The sequence below is a fragment of the Drosophila rhopaloa genome, unplaced genomic scaffold (genome assembly GCF_018152115.1).
Source record: "Drosophila rhopaloa isolate 14029-0021.01 unplaced genomic scaffold, ASM1815211v1 contig_178, whole genome shotgun sequence".
NCBI lineage: Eukaryota > Metazoa > Arthropoda > Insecta > Diptera > Drosophilidae > Drosophila > Drosophila rhopaloa.
The window spans coordinates 5446306-5461879 of record NW_025335059.1 but is presented as its reverse complement, the minus strand read 5'-3'; the positions used below and the strand labels follow the sequence as shown (position 1 = coordinate 5461879).

The following is a 15574-nucleotide window of genomic DNA, read 5'->3' as shown; positions in this document are numbered from 1 at the left end:
GTTTTCGGGTTTCTTTAAACAAACAAAAGTCACCCGCCCACCTGCTAAATGGCCTAAACATAAAAAAGCCAAGACACCAAATGGGTATAGCAACAATAAAGACATAAAGACAGCTAACTGCAACAAACATTGCGATGTGAAGAGGAAGAAGGCGGCCGAAGAAGAAGAAGAAGACAATCATTTAGCATTAGCAAATAAGCGAGATAAATGCTTCGATCCGTAGTCGCAGTCTTGTTGTTGTTTTCCTGCTCAATGAGGCAGACAAAAATGAAACTGGAGAAGAATAACAATATTAGGTTAGTTCTTTGCATACACTATAAACGTGAACATATTTACAATATGCATAATAGAACTGATATATAAGGTCAATAGAAGAAAGAGGAAGATATTTTAGTCATGTTTACATGAGTTTCAAGATTATGTAATATTAAATTTTGCTTAAATATTGTAATGTGCCAAGTATAAAAAAATAATTTGGCCACAAACTTCAGACCCTTTAATGACACTTTACAATCTAATAAGCTTAATAAATAATAAACAAAAAACTCTTTCCGGAATTAAATAAAAAGGCTACATTTGAAAGGACAGGAAATAGTCTTCAGTCCTTAATCGCCTTAAAGGATGCTTTTAATTTGTAGGAACACGAACACTATTTATATTCAAATTTATTAAATATGATATTACCAAAAACTTAAGTTATTTTTTAATTGTGAATAGAAGAATCATGCAAAGGAACATGTTTTATGTATATCAGGTTACTAAGGATACATTAAAGTGTTGATTTAAAATATGGTTATGCAGCTTAAAAGAATTTCGGATGGTTTAGGGTAAACGTAACTTGTCAAACCTCCCAACTGAACCGTGAAACCCTGCCTCCAGGGCACAGTGTATAATTAACAAACACCTATGATTTGATTTTTGTATTTTTTATGTTCGACTATGGATTGGTGTGCCAGTGTGTGTGCGTGTGAGTGGGTAAACGACGGCAAGTGTTCTGCCGACGTCGCTGCCGCTGCGCCGCCGTGTGGGGGTAAGTGAGAAAGTGAGAGCGCGAGCATAGCAAATCATTTCGGTGGAGCAGCTGCTCAAAGAACGCCAAAGTAATGGGCGATATTTTTGGGCGCCGCTCTCTCCGGCGCTCTCCCTCTCTCTCACCGGCTCTCACTGCGATTGAGTTGCCGCTCTAGCTAAAACCTATTTTATAATAATTTAGAAATATTTATAAAAGATAAATTAAAATGTATATTTTTATATATATAAATTCGCAGCACAACTCAATACAGTTTGTTCCCTTATGACGTTTGTTCTTAAATCATGCTCTTCTAGTTGCTTATCATGTTTTTTGTTATGAGGAATTTAAGCCCCGATTAGAATAAAATTTTCAAGTTTTAAAAATTGTTATGAATTTTTACATTTTAAACATTTTATTTTTAAAGAGCTGTATTACATTGAAGTAACATACAAAAAAAAATTAAATTGTTAACAAACATATTAAAACAACTTATTTTTTGGTTGCATTAATTGCTATCAATTGTATGTATTTATAATAAGTATTGCACATGCATAAAAAAACGCAATATTTTATCAATTTCGGGTTTGCCCAACTCTCCTAAAGAGAAATGAGTTTATCTAGCGCTTTTCCAGCCCGATTTGTCACTGACTTTTTTTTGCCCATTGGGTCACCTCTGATATGATCGCAGGTCGCGAGTGTGTGGGAGCGCTCGTTCTTGGGGGCTACGAGCGTCATTAGCGTAGTTGCAGCAACAGCAACAGAACAGCTGAGATCACCGCGATCTCTCGCTCATCCGCTCCGTTGGCTCGATCGCTCGCAGAACGAAAACGGAGGCTGATGTTATTTTCAGCAGCCGAAGATTTACAGTAACAACACGGACCTTAGCAGCATCGCGTGCACCGCTATACGCTCGGATATACGACTGTTTTCCGATTTGTGGATCTGTGAATTCTGCTCTGTTTGCTGTTAATTTTAGACTCGCCAAGCGGAAGCTTGCCAGAGTTTTCCAAAATATCCCTCGGCCGCGTGTGTTTTCCCCCTGTGATCGGAAAACATTCGTTCATAATTCGCGAATTTCCCCCTTTAAAAAAATCGGCAAAAATGTCGTGCCGCGAAAATGTCGATTAACCCCTGCTCGGTTTGGCTTGGTTAATTAATTAATGACGGAATCTCTCGGTGTCTCCGTTGTCGTCAGCACGCGCGCCTCCGGTCCCAAATGCAATTAAATCATTAATAAAGGCAGACAAATATCAAACTACATATATGTACGTCATCCCCCCACCTCACACACACAGAGAAATAACATATGTAAAGTGCATTGCACGTGTGTCTGTGAGCAGCAACTACTTCGAAATTTATTTTCGAATAAATAGTACAAAGTTGAAGAAGCAGCAGTTGCAAACGCAGCTCCCGGTCTCATCCCATCCCATCGCAACCCCACGTAAAACAGCGAAATAGTACAATCGACAGCTGCGGTCAAGATAATAGCCATGCTAATTGGTTTCTCAGCGCCTTCCCCTGAGGTTACTCAATGAAAAGCTATAAGAGAATTTGTTGTTTGTCCAAATGTTTATCTGCGCTATTTAACGAATTAACATCTCATTTAAGAGTGTTACAAAAAGAGTTCGATAGACATAAAAAGGTTTATCAAAAAGGTTTTAAAAATATTTAGAGAGCTCATTCGTTATGCAAATAAGCATACTTATAGGTCAGTTTTGTGTAGAGGTTTGTGACAGGCACTTAAAAAATTTTAAATATATTTAGATAAGAATTAATAAGAATCTCGCGTTCTATTACAAATAGGAAACGACTCACGCTTTAAAAAACAATCAGAAACTTTAAATTCATTGAAAGATAATAAAAAAAAAATAAAATTATTTTTTATAAGGGTTTGGCTGATCAAAAAAATATATCAATTAATATAATCAATTAATAAAATATAATTTATATAATTATAAAAAATAAGACTATTTAAACGAAAGGGTTCGGAAACCCCATTTTTGTAGATTTAGAAATAATACAAATTACTCCGAGTTGATAACGAATTAAACAAAAGTAATAATGTTGAGAGATACGTTTTATTTTCCAGAAAGCTTTTCCTTGAACCACAAACGTCTATAGAAAGAATATAATATAAATTTCAGGTAAATTTCGGTAGACCATTAAAGCTATTATTTTGACCGCACTTGTCTATATCTTACGCATGCACAGTGGGTCTAGTTTATATTTGACCCGTAAAAAGTTATTCAATTAATTCAATTGATTAATTGTTTGTTTTTGCGCAAACAAAACCAGATGGAATGTCGAGAAGATTTAACGTGACACGATAATCGTTCACGTTTTCGGCGCCAAAGGTGTGGGACCATTAATTAATCCCACGATATGATAATTGCTCTTGGCAGTTTCATGTCAAATTTGTATTGCTTATAATGGTTCTGCGACCACTGTGCCCGCCGTGTACGCGTCTTACGTATCTGCTCGATATTCCGCTGATGCCAGGTCCCGAATCCGTATCCGTATATTTTCGTGCGGTGCGTCTGTGTTTCGAATGCTTGGCTGTATGTTTCGCTTTCGGCGTCTGAAATAAACGAAATAGGAAATTTTGGTATTTTCTTTTATATAAATAGATTTCGCCATACGCAGTCTACGGATAAAAAGTTGAGAACGCTGAAAATGTGAAAAGTGAATGAAACGCATGTGAATCTCGCAGTGCCAAACAACGCAACAAAGCCGGGCAAATTAAATAAAAACTCAATTAAGATTTCAATAAATTATTGAAATAAAAATGTGAGCAGTGAAAATGTGAATATCCAAACAGAGAGCGAGAGAAAGAAACCTAAAAAGAAACACAAATTTACCGAGATACTAGAGCAAAATGCAAGCCAATTCGAGCACCACCACAACAACAACGACCACCAAGACCAAGAAGCTTAGCAGCGGGACGGGGAGCAACATGATCAGTTCGGTGGCGGTGACAAGTGCCATTAAAACCACCACCACGACACGGAATCCAGCGGGTTCTGGAGCCAGTCCCAAGTCTCCCAAGTCCCAGGGATCAAGTACTTCTGCAGCTACCAGCGATCCCAATGCGGAAATCGCCGAGCTGACCAAAAAGATCAACGAGCACGCCGATGCCATCTATGAGACGTGGAAGAGCCACGGCATTCCGCCGCCAGAAATCATGCAGATGTACACAAATGCCGCCGCCTCCGGTGACCTATCGCCCACCGCCGATAACGAGGGTCTCCAGAAAGATGGTCACCAGCTTCGTCAACAAGGACAAGGAGCAGCGCGGCAAGACCAACAGCCTAAAGAAATCCGACATCACCTCCAATGGCAAGGTGAAAAAGGTTGTGGGCTCCAGCTTCAATCCTGTGCCGGATCAGGTCCTGCAATCGCCGAAAAAAGTGGCCGCGGTTAGCAAACCCTTGCCCGATGTCAATCTCAACTATGACATCAGTCTGGATCTGGACGTGAACAATCTGTCCACACAGCAAACCCACAATCTGCTCAAGATCAGCGAGCTCATCCAGCAGCAGAAGGAGGCCCAGGCCCCGGCCACAGTTGGCAAAAAGCGGCAAAACAGCAAGGCTAATGCCAACAGTAACAGTAGCATTAGCGCGAATTCGGCCATCGGCAACAAGTTAACAGCGTCAGAGCAACCCACCAAAAAGCAGAGCAAGGCCAGCAGCAGGAATGGATCTCTAGCTGTTAGTCTAGATGTTGTAGACGGGCCATCCGCGAGAATGGGCAACAGCATGGCGGCAGTGAGTGATAAGGGCGGCGAGCCAGCGGCCACAAATCGCAAGTCAAGCAAAACCAAAGAAAACAGCGCCGATACGAAGCCGGCAACCAAAGAAAAGCCAACGGGGGTGGCAACTGTGGCCACAGCACGCAAATCAACAAGTCGCATCGCCACTGATAACGCCAGCAACATAGCTGCAGCAGCAGCAGCAACAGCAGCATCGGCAGCAGCAACAGCAACATCGATGGATGCAACGCCAGCAACATCGGCCAGCACAACGATGCCAACGTTGAATAAAGTCAAACCGACCAGCGGGGCGCGGGCGGCCCTCACCAATGGCCAGGATAAGAGTAATATAAACGAATCGAATCCCTATATCCCTGAGCGCGCCACAACTCCAAGTCTCTTCTTCCAGTGAATCTCCTCACCCGCGGCTCCGTGGCCGAGCGCGTCCTCATGTTCGAGAAGTGTCCGGATGTGCGGCACGCCTTCCTGAACATCAAGCGGCCGCAGGCGGACACTCCGCCCAAGAGCCTCATAAAGGTGAGTTATGAAAATCTATACCGATCAGGCATTCGCGGGGCCGAAAATCGTATGCTCGTGGTGTTATCTAATAGTTGAAAATGCCACAAGACAGTGCACAAAAAAATCGAAACTTACCCCTCCCCATATCCTCGTCCCGTCGCAGATCGAACCAATTGCAATTGCCCATTTGTTTTCGTTCGACTTTTTGTGGGCTGCTCTTATCGGTGCGAGCGCACTGCATCATTGATTGATTTAAGGTTACCCCAAGACGCCACACGAGAAACGCTTGCCAAATGGCTGGGGAAGATCGGCGGGCATAAGTGTGAAAAAGGTTCAAAGCAAGGGGGTTTCATTCTAAAAGCTTAATCACAATCTCAGCTTTTACACTAAGGAAAAAATTAAATAAATTATTAGAAGGTACCCAAAAATATATCGAAAATATGGCAATAACATAGGTTCGAATTCATGTAGATTATTTAAATAAATTGCTTACAAAATTACCTTAAACAATGTTCTTAAATATCATTCGACAGTCCTCAGAATTGTGTACTATAAATATTGGTTATGGTGAGTTAAAAAAGGCTACAAAAAAATAGTACCTAATCTAAAGCTCATAAGAAAAAAAAACGAATAACAAATAGGTTTATATTTAAAAAAAACAAAACTTCAGACGAAAAGTCAGTAAGCCAAATAAATTATTGTATTCACTTTGTACAAGTGCAAATTAATCAAATTACGTCATGATACAAAGCAAATTTTAAGTTGAATACAAAATGTATATAACAAAGATTTTGTGATTATTAAATTAAAACAGATTTGTTGGACATTCATGAAAACGGAAGTGTTATTTCGCAGTTTTGTAACGCACATTATTAATAAATTCAAAACATTCCGGTATAATTTGCTTAGCCGCTCAAGAACCTGTTAACTGCTCAGGGTTTATTGGGTATCCATAGAGGTTTCACTTACCCACATCGAGAGCTCCCAGTGTTGTGTGCATATTTTCGTATATAAACAATCAAATCAAGCATTTACGATCAGCACAATCGTGCAAAAGCAAAATATCCAAATGTGAGAGAGAAACGGGTGGAGGATCAACAAAAATAAACCAAACAACAACCAAACCGAATTCAATACAACCCAAGCACATGATCATCATCACTTTTGAGCACTTCGAAATGCAATTCGTTGTTTTGTTGCCTTAGTGCTGATTGTTGCTTTGGTTGGGGGTTTTTTGTTTCAGAATTGTTTAATTGCTTAATTACATGTGCGGGCGGGCACGGCATATTCTGTTTTTTTTTATATTTTTATGAATGGTAAGCACCAAACCAAAATCTCTCTAAAACAATTGAACTTTGCTTTACTACGATTGCTTGTGAAATTCCTCACTTCGGACCAAGCGTCTGATCAAAGCAAACAAATCGGCTAAAAATATAATCCCCAACGAAAAAAAACCTATTTTTTGCAATTAAGTTTTAGGCAGGGGCAGACACAAGTTGTATGCGTTCGATTCTCTAGTGATTTTTGGGCTCTTTGGCGTTTGTCTATAAATTAGGCAACAATGCGTATGCGTAATATTTGACTATAAACGATGTGTAGCCGGGCGTATACGTAATATGCGCACATGCCAATGATTTGTTTGCTCTTTCGTAGGGGCTTCTCATTGTGGCCGACTAAGAAGATTAATATTTATGTCGCCGTTGACAGTTTTAAAATCATGAATGGCCTAGGCATGGATTATAACTGATGAAACGTCCTCATACATATAAAAACCAAATAAAGTCATATAATTTTTGTTTGGGGAAATACAGAAGAACAAAGAATAATACAGTTAGATTAATCTTTTTTACTTATAATTAGTTTCAGTAATCGTTTTATTTTATTTGAATTTTCTACTTTTAGTTGTGCATAGCATAATAAATTCTTCCACATACAGGCAATTTATTTTGTTTTGTAGCTGCCTAATAAAAAATTATAGCTCACGATCGTTTTCACTTCCTTCTTTTCTCTACCTTTTTATGTATTCAATGCATTTTTTCCATGAAAACAATTTATCTTGTTTAGTATCGACAAATTGGCAACATAAAAATCCCACGGACCAAATATGTTTCCATTATTTACCAAAGCGAAAAGTTAGTTTAAACAAAAAGTATTTGTTTTTGTGCCTCCACTCACCGCTTAAATTAGCCAACAATTTGTTGATGTTTATTTGAATGGCAAACATTTAATAATAAATTCAAAGGTAAAGGGCGAACGTACGTCGATATGGGCGTGGCAGTCTGCGGCTTTTTGGCCGAGAGCGAGAAAAATTTCCGCGAAAACGTAAACAAATGAAATTCTTCGAGAATAAATTGCAAATTTTATTGAGTTGAGTGGCGCTTTGGCAGCCGCAGCACAACAAGGGAATGTAAACAATTAATGAGTGATATTAATTTTCGTTCATATTTGTCGACAGGTCAAGCTGCATGCCACCCCGCCACCGCCGCCGGAGCAGAATCTGTTGCAGAAGGAGATCCGCTCCACGAAGAGCGTCTACATACCCAGGTGAGCGGATCCACAATTCGAATCCCTTGATGTGGTTTCTAATCAAAGGTGTGCATTACCCGGCAGATTCTACTTTCCACATGGCAAGCCACAGCCCAATATCGCCATGGAGCGGGTGGTGCGGGGCATCCTCTCCGCCTTCGACAGCTTTCCCAACAACCAGGTGACCAAGGACGAGCTGCCGCGCATCCTGAAGATCTGCGGCCTGCCCTTCTACTGGCGCATGCCGGTGATGGTCTTCTGCCAGTCGGCCAGCTCGGGTCTCGTCGAGCGCCAGCGGTTCGTCGAGTTCTGGAAACAGTAAGTTATTCCTATATATGTAACCCTTAGGCACGATTTCCCCATAATGATATTTTTAAAATGCTAAAACTATTTTAAAGAACATTTCAATTCAAATGTTGGGTTGAAAATTTTAAATGCGAGCCTGTGCGAGCTGTCTAGATGTAACGTTATTCACATATCAAAATAATAAGAAAGTGTAAATATATATACGACCTACCTTATTTTGATCATAAAGCAGTTGTATAAAACTTTTTTTATTAAGTTCATAATATCGGTATTCTATTTTAAGTTTAGAATATCCTTATTAGATTCTTTATTTACTCATGAATAAAAGACTACTATATTTTCTACAGAAAGAGTTCATAACGATATGTCACTGACTAATGGATCCAATTTTGTTATTTATAAATTAATTACTCAAAACATCCTATTATATATATTTGTGTAAAAATCTTACAGAATGAATGTTTATTGCCATGAGGCGGCCTCGAGATTCGTGTACATTCTGTCGCGAGGCCAGAGATTCCGTTCGTACATCGTGCCCGAGGACCTGGTGCCAATGGTGCAGGATGTGGTGGACACACACCCCGGCCTGGCCTTTCTCAAGGAAGCCACCGAGTTCCATTCCAGATACGTGCACACAGTCATCGCGCGCATTTTCTATTCGGTGAACCGCAGTTGGAGTGGCAAGATCACAATAGCCGAACTTAAGCGTTCCGATCTGCTGGAGGTGAGCTAAATGTTTCAATGATCTATAAATATTTATAAATATTGTGAAATAATCGAAAGTTTATAAATTTCGGACAAATTCATAATGTATAATTTAAAAACCGCCCACAGATGATCAGTCTGCTGGAGGAGGAGGAGGACATCAACCAGATAATGGCCTTTTTCAGCTACGAGCACTTCTACGTGATCTACTGCAAGTTCTGGGAGCTGGACAAGGATCACGACCTGCTGGTCAACCAGGAGGATCTCGCCAAGCACAGTGACCATGCTTTGTCATCGCGCATCGTGGAGCGGATCTTCTCGGGATGTGTGACGCGCAGCGATAACAAAAAGGCGCCGGAGGACGAGGCCAAGATGTCCTACACGGACTTTGTGTGGTTCATCCTGTCGGAGGAGGACAAACGGACGCCGACAGCCATCGAGTACTGGTTTCGATGTATGGACGTGGACGGAGATGGTGTGCTGTCCATGTACGAACTGGAATACTTCTACGAGGAGCAGCAACAGCGGATGGAGGGAATCGGCATCGAGTGCCTACCTTTCGAGGACTGCCTGTGTCAGGTGAGGACTTGGCCTATAACCTTTTAATAGATTTACTTAATATTTCTTTATATTAGATGCTGGATATGATCAAGCCGGCGAATCGCGATTGCATCACCCTAGGCGATCTGAAGCGCTGCAAAATGACGCATGTCTTTTTCGATACCTTCTTCAACCTGGAGAAGTATCTGGATCACGAACAACGAGATCCCTTTGCCTCGCAGCGTGACGAATATGTAAGTCTTAATGGCTTTTGATTTTGGAGTCCCTTAACAGCTTTCCCTTCTTCACAGACCTCCGATTGGGATCGCTTTGCTGCACAGGAATACGAGCTGCTCATATCGGAGGAAAACGATTAAAGGTCGCCAAAAGATATTTATTAACTTACAAATTTTTATACAAATTTATACACTACGAAATGAAAATGAAACAGAAAAACAAACAAAAAGAAGGTACTACTATTAGTCCATATGTGCAATAAATTAAAATTATTTATTATGAGTTCTGCAGATTTAGTTGAATTTTAATGACGAATAAAATAAAATTAATGAAAACTAAAACTGACGTAGCATTCTGTTGGGATTTTAAAATTTAAAAAGGGGTGGAAAACTTTTATTATATTGACCGTTCAAATGGAAAACTAAAAACTGAAAAAAGGATAAGGAAAAAGTTATGTCCAACTGAATTTCCCTGTTAGTCTGCATTACAATTACTGTTAATAAATTTTGGTAATTTTAAAGAATAAGAAAGAAAAAAAACATTACTTAAAACATGGTAATAAAGTTATGTTGTGTTTCTTATTGAAGGGTACTTTTTGCATTTAAGGATGTGGACCTTTAATTTAAAAAATTTTGTTCTTAGCGATCGGTACCTGGAGCCGTCTAAAATTTATTGTTTGCAAACATACAAAATAATAAGGTTTCGAATAATAAGTATGTTAAAAATGATCAATTTAGTACAATTTTTTAGTCGACTAACTAAAAGTAATAGTAACACCACTTTTTAATTTTTTTCTTTTTTTTATTAATGGTTTTTTTTATTGATTTTCAACTTAAATTAGTTAAAAGTAGAACGTGCTTCTCGTTTGTCATCTTTACAACGCTACCAGAACTCATTTAGAAACTCAGTTTAGACTATGCAAAATTTGCCTAAATATATGTTTACGTTTGTATATATAATTGGTTTATGCAAGAGAGGATCTTAGCGACAATAGACCTTGACCACATCGCTGCCAACATAGCAGATTTTCGATCTACATTTATTTTAATGTTTAAAAAAATGTTGATTTTATTCATTGTAACATTCTATTTAGGACTTGTTTTTCCATTTACAATTGCTTCGGGCTCAAAAGATTGCGCTGCTTGTCGATTATGAATCACAGATGCATATGGGATTGAGGATATTCTTTATAAATATATGCGGGAGCCTTCATTCACTCCAAAGCGGGTCATATTTTACAGAGTGATGGGACTCGAGGGGAGCTACGAAGAACCAACCAATTTATCATTCAAACCGCACTAAAAAATATACATGTTAGAGTATGATACGGGGTTTAACAATGAATAGTGTTTGCAACGGGTAAGTTTAGAGAAAAACTAAGCGCTCAACTGTGACAACGATTCGCAATCAATCATTTGGAAAAATTTAACAAGCTAAAGAAAGAAAAGAAGACAAGAGCTTAAGAAGAACCAACAATTCGAAAAGCGTTGCGAATTGAAGGATTTTTGTTTCGTTTAAGTTTTGTCCCGATTTCTGTTTTGATTGGCTTTGGATGTGGGTATCTCTGTCTAAATTACTGTTTTAGTCGTACTTTTTCACTATTCTCAAAGTTCTTATCATTATCGGTCGTGGTATCAGAGTCCGTGGCAATAGTCCCGGATGCCGGGGCGTCCGCATCACGGCTGTATTCTGGTGTGGAGCTTCCCTTAACATAATCAGCGGTTATGTGAACACCCCGAATGTCTGAGCCGGGGACTATGAACATGGGATCCAGCAGCAGTTGCTCCTGAAAAATATTTAAGGGTTTGTATTATGTGCTTAAAGTGTTTTACTACTGCTTACCATTATGGAGCGCAGTCCACGTGCTCCCGTATGCCTTTCCATCGCCAGCTGGGCTATCGACTTTACCGCGTCCTCGGTAAAAGTAAGGTCAACCTCATCAAGACCCAGCAATGCCTTGTACTGCGGCACCAGAGCGTTTCGCGGTTCAGTGAGGATTCGCACCAACATGCTAACGTTCAAACTGTGGAAGGGCACAATAACCGGAAATCGACCAACGAATTCCTGCAGCACAAATGTGGTTTCAAAATTAGTAAAGTAAAAGTGGTTGGAAGAATCTTAAATTCTATTTCATTAGAAATATGTATCTAGATGGAAATAGCTTTAGTCAACCATTAAAAGTTAAATTATGGCTGTTTACAAAATTATAGCTTTATATACCTGCACTAATTATTATAGACGTGTACCGAAATTCATTTTGTTTTAACTTGATTAGTTTGATAATTTATCTGAGCATGTTTAGCTCAACAAATTCATTCTTACCGGTATCATTCCGAACTCAACGAGATCACGTGCCTGCACTTTCGTCAGGCATTTGTCACGCTCCTCCTGATCGTTGTCCATGGGACTGGCGGCTGATTGAGCTGCCCGACGGCCAGATCCGCTGGTCGAGGGCATGCCGAAACCCAAATACTAGGAAATAGAATAGGTAATTAGTAAGCAAACTCAAAATAAGATCTCTGCCTTACCTTCTCGTTGAGGCGACGCGCGATTAGCCTGTCCAGTCCCGTGTATGCACCAGACGCCACGAACAGGATGTTTGTGGTGTCCACCTGGACCGTCTCGCCACGCAGCTTGCGCGGAGAGTTGCGTTCGGGCACGTTGACCACGGTACCCTCGAGCATCTTTAGCATGCCCTGCTGGACACCTTCACCGCCAACATCGCGAAGCTGGTGTATTCCAGGGACGGCGCCGATCTTGTCCACCTCGTCGAGGAAGACGATGCCCGTCTGGGCGCGCTCTACGTTGTAATTTGCATCCTGCAGAAGCTTTGAAATGACACTCTCAATATCCTCGCCCACATAGCCTGCCTGAGTCAGCGTGGTGCAGTCACATATGGCGAAGGGCACGTCCAGACACTTGGCAATCGTCTGCGCGATCAATGTTTTGCCGGATCCCGTTGGGCCCAACATGATTATGTTGCTCTTCTCCAGCTTGACATCGTTGGACTGCCGATCAAGTATTTCCGAACCGGCTCTGTGGTCGCCACCGCCTCGTGAGTTGCTGGATGCTGCGCCCGTGAGTCCGCCTCCAAGTCCGGAACCTCCCATTCCGCCACCCATGCCCATCTGGGCGGGCTTTGGCGGCAGTTCGTTGCCCGGCGAGCTATTCAGCGTGTGACCGATCCCGGTGATGTGCAGCAAGTCGGGCCTTGGAATACCATCCAGGCCGTTGTTGCCGGCTCCGCCTCCAGCTCCTCCCTGCTGTTGCAGTTGCGGCAGGTTGTGGTGAATGCGCTTGTAGTGGTTGTAGACTGCCACCGCCAGCACCTTTTTAGCAAAGTCCTGGCCCACCACATGCTTGTCCAGGTACTCCATGATCTTCTGTGGCGGAGGGGGCGGCTTGCGCTGGTTCTTAGGCTCGTCCTTGGTGCGCTGCTTGGTCTCCACTTCGGACAGCACCACGAAGAAGTAGTTGCACTTGGCGCACTTCACGAATCGCGTCGAGCTGACAAACGTTTCTACTTGGGTGCAGGCGCTGCCACACTTTGGACACGAGAGGAACTTGTCGCTGCCGCCGCCGGGTGGATCGGCCCCACTGGTCGTACTTGCACCTGACCCCCCGCCACCACCGGGGGTCTTGGCTCCACTGCCTCCTGTTGGACTGGCTCCACTACCGCTACCACTCCCACTCTCGCTGGAGTCCTCTGGTGTTCTCGATGTGGCGTTGGTGACATCAATGTACGCCGGTATTGCCATCGCGGGTTCCAGTCTCATCAGTCGGTTGATCGCGCAATTCCGCGTGGCCAGGTGGAAGCGTCGAACGCCCCAAACGCTGACCTCCGCGCTGCTTGCGCTCAGGATAACGCATCTCGCCGAGCGCTGTGTTTGACCAACTCCACTTCCTGGAATAAAAAAAAAGTGGCATAAGTATAGTTTTTAAAAATAACTATCTATTCAAAAACAAATTGTAAAACCAAAATTAAAGCAAAATAAATAGGATCAGAAATGTTTATTTAACTAAAGATGTAACTTTAAAAATTAAAATCAACTTTAAACGTTACAATTTTAAATTACTTTTTATCAGCCACAGAAATTCCTATAATTATTTCTATAATCCAAGAAAATCCCAGAATTCGGGTCGAATTTGTATGGATCGATTTCAGTCGAAGTGATTTTTGAAGCACACCGATTTAAAATTAGTAGTGTCAGAAGTGCTTCCGGCTCTCGTAAATTTTATTATTTTTAAAAGAATCCAAATATAGAATTACTACATGGGAGATCTTTTCTTCCTGTGTAGGGATACAGAGGTGTGTGTTGGTTGTCGTGCACAAAAGAAAGAACATGTTGTTCCATCGACCTCAAGAGCGGGGTTATTGCTTCTTTAGGCACAGATAATTGATAACAAAGGGAATCTGAGGAAGAGAATCTTTAGATTGGCCCATAAAAAATAATCTAACAATGAAAGGCCCAGGGCAATTAGCATCTTTCGATATCGCAGATGACTCTCAACATTTTCGCTGTATTGTTAATCTCGGAATCCACAGGTGCTGTAATTACGTGTGTCTATAAACTAAAAATAATCTCTCCTTTTTAACTGCCTTTTCGCAGTGCATTTAGTTAGGTAAACTTCCGCCTCTCGGCTTTCCTAACCCGTAGACCAACAAAATGTAATAACCAACTGTTGGCCATTAAAAATGTGTGTAAGAAATTGCTCCCGCGAAGACATGAAATAATAAAAATCCATTGCGTCAGTGCGGCAATAGTAATAATTAAGCTAGCTGGCCATTCGGGCCTTATAAAACAATTCAAGTTCAGTTGGTCCAAAAGCAAGACCCTGGCTGTCTGATTGGAAAAGGGGCATATGGCCTTCCAATCAGATGTGTGTTTCGTGAATGTAAAATCAGCGGGGAGCCCCTTTTGGTGCGACGCCACTGAGGCCTGTTGACCGCGAGCAGTTTTTGATATCAAAAGAAGACGACCTTCACTCTGTGTTTTGGTTGTTTGAACTAGACAATAAATATTTAGCGAGCGCAGCAGCTAGAAAATTCTGATAAGCCAAATGGACGGGGGGATTCGGATTGGGATTGGTAAAACTGCAGGCTGTTTTGCCAGTTCCGATTGGCTTGTTATTCCTTTTGTTGTTGCTGATTCACGGCTAATGACGCAGTTACGTATGCGATTGGCACAACAACAACCACAGGCAGTAAGCACTTACCCTTTGCCCAGACACTGTATTTGGGGCCCAGCAGGATAATCCGCCGCACCATGCTCATGGTGGCTGCTCCCCGCCGCCTCTACGCCTCTGTTTCCTCCGCTTCCTCGCTCCCCTTCTGCAGCTACTCCTGATTTCCTCCTCGCCCTGCTTTTCGCTTCACTTCTCAGCTGGCCGCTGCTTCTTCTTCTTGCTCTGCACTGATCTGCGAAGTTATTGTTGTGGCTCCTGCAGTGGTTCTACTTCCTCTGGAGTATCCTTTTTGGTTCCAACTGTTTGCTTTTCGTCTCTTCCGCAAAATGCGTCGCAATTTGGCTGTTTTTCCGCCTGCCTTGCTTTATTTTCGGTGGAAAATGGGGGAATAGATTGCGCTCTGCACGTAATTTGTGTGGCTGTGTGTGTGCGTGTGACTCGTTGCTTGGCCCACTCGCTGCGCTTCTTCTTCAAACGGCGACACTCAATACGCGTAATACTAAAGCCCCGTCTAATTTGTGGGGTCTTCAACTTTACTATTTTCCTTCGCGTATTTTTGGAAATTATGGAAAAATCGCTACTAGCTGTCCGAACGATTACAATAACAATCGATAGTTGCTATCGGCCACAGCTGTTCGCCGTTCTTCCTCTTGCTACTCTTCGATGGGGCCGCGCAACGCACAGTGGAACGGGAAATGACATGGAGTGGACGAAAACGAGGCGCCAAAACTGGAGGCTATGGAACTTGGAATTTTGCTCTGGGGAATTTAGATTGTGTCGAGGCCGGAAAA

General features: G+C 41.7%; 3 protein-coding genes across 3 annotated transcripts; 1 reads left to right on the top strand and 2 right to left on the bottom strand.

The window, feature by feature from the left end:
- The first annotated feature begins 1864 nt into the window (after nt 1–1864).
- LOC108052873 (serine/threonine-protein phosphatase 2A regulatory subunit B'' subunit alpha) lies at nt 1865–10976 on the top strand. The gene is given in 10 exon segments (XM_017135390.2): nt 1865–2453; nt 3609–4262; nt 4264–5107; nt 5173–5300; nt 7738–7826; nt 7893–8126; nt 8568–8838; nt 8949–9398; nt 9455–9613; nt 9671–10976. Coding segments are annotated over 9 exon segments (2616 nt in total). The 5' UTR covers nt 1865–2453; nt 3609–3887; the 3' UTR covers nt 9737–10976.
- LOC108052874 lies at nt 2985–5571 on the bottom strand. The gene is made up of 2 exons (XM_017135394.2): nt 5418–5571; nt 2985–3590 (listed from the first exon to the last, which is right to left on the bottom strand). The coding sequence occupies exons 1-2, from the start codon at nt 5524–5526 to the stop codon at nt 3382–3384; spliced, it is 318 nt and encodes a 105-aa protein (XP_016990883.1). The 5' UTR covers nt 5527–5571; the 3' UTR covers nt 2985–3381.
- Nucleotides 10620–15554, bottom strand: LOC108052870 (ATP-dependent Clp protease ATP-binding subunit clpX-like, mitochondrial). Its single transcript, XM_017135386.2, has 6 exons — nt 14814–15554; nt 12125–13500; nt 11919–12068; nt 11439–11660; nt 11188–11382; nt 10620–10894 (listed from the first exon to the last, which is right to left on the bottom strand). The coding sequence occupies exons 1-6, from the start codon at nt 14869–14871 to the stop codon at nt 10859–10861; spliced, it is 2037 nt and encodes a 678-aa protein (XP_016990875.1). The 5' UTR covers nt 14872–15554; the 3' UTR covers nt 10620–10858.
- Between the last annotated feature and the right edge of the window lie 20 nt (nt 15555–15574).

What these genes read in the sequence shown, in the direction of transcription:
- LOC108052874 (XM_017135394.2), bottom strand. Translation starts at nt 5,526, where the DNA reads ATGATGCAGTGCGCTCGCACCGATAAGAGCAGCCCACAAAAAGTCGAA. An exon ending in GGACGAGGATATGGGGAGGG is followed by an intron (nt 3,591 to 5,417) that starts GTAAGTTTCGAT and finishes CGTTTATTTCAG; the next exon opens with ACGCCGAAAGCGAAACATAC.
- LOC108052870 (XM_017135386.2), bottom strand. Translation starts at nt 14,871, where the DNA reads ATGAGCATGGTGCGGCGGATTATCCTGCTGGGCCCCAAATACAGTGTC. An exon ending in CGCGTCGCCTCAACGAGAAG is followed by an intron (nt 12,069 to 12,124) that starts GTAAGGCAGAGA and finishes TCTATTTCCTAG; the next exon opens with TATTTGGGTTTCGGCATGCC. An exon ending in TTGAGTTCGGAATGATACCG is followed by an intron (nt 11,661 to 11,918) that starts GTAAGAATGAAT and finishes TTTGTGCTGCAG; the next exon opens with GAATTCGTTGGTCGATTTCC.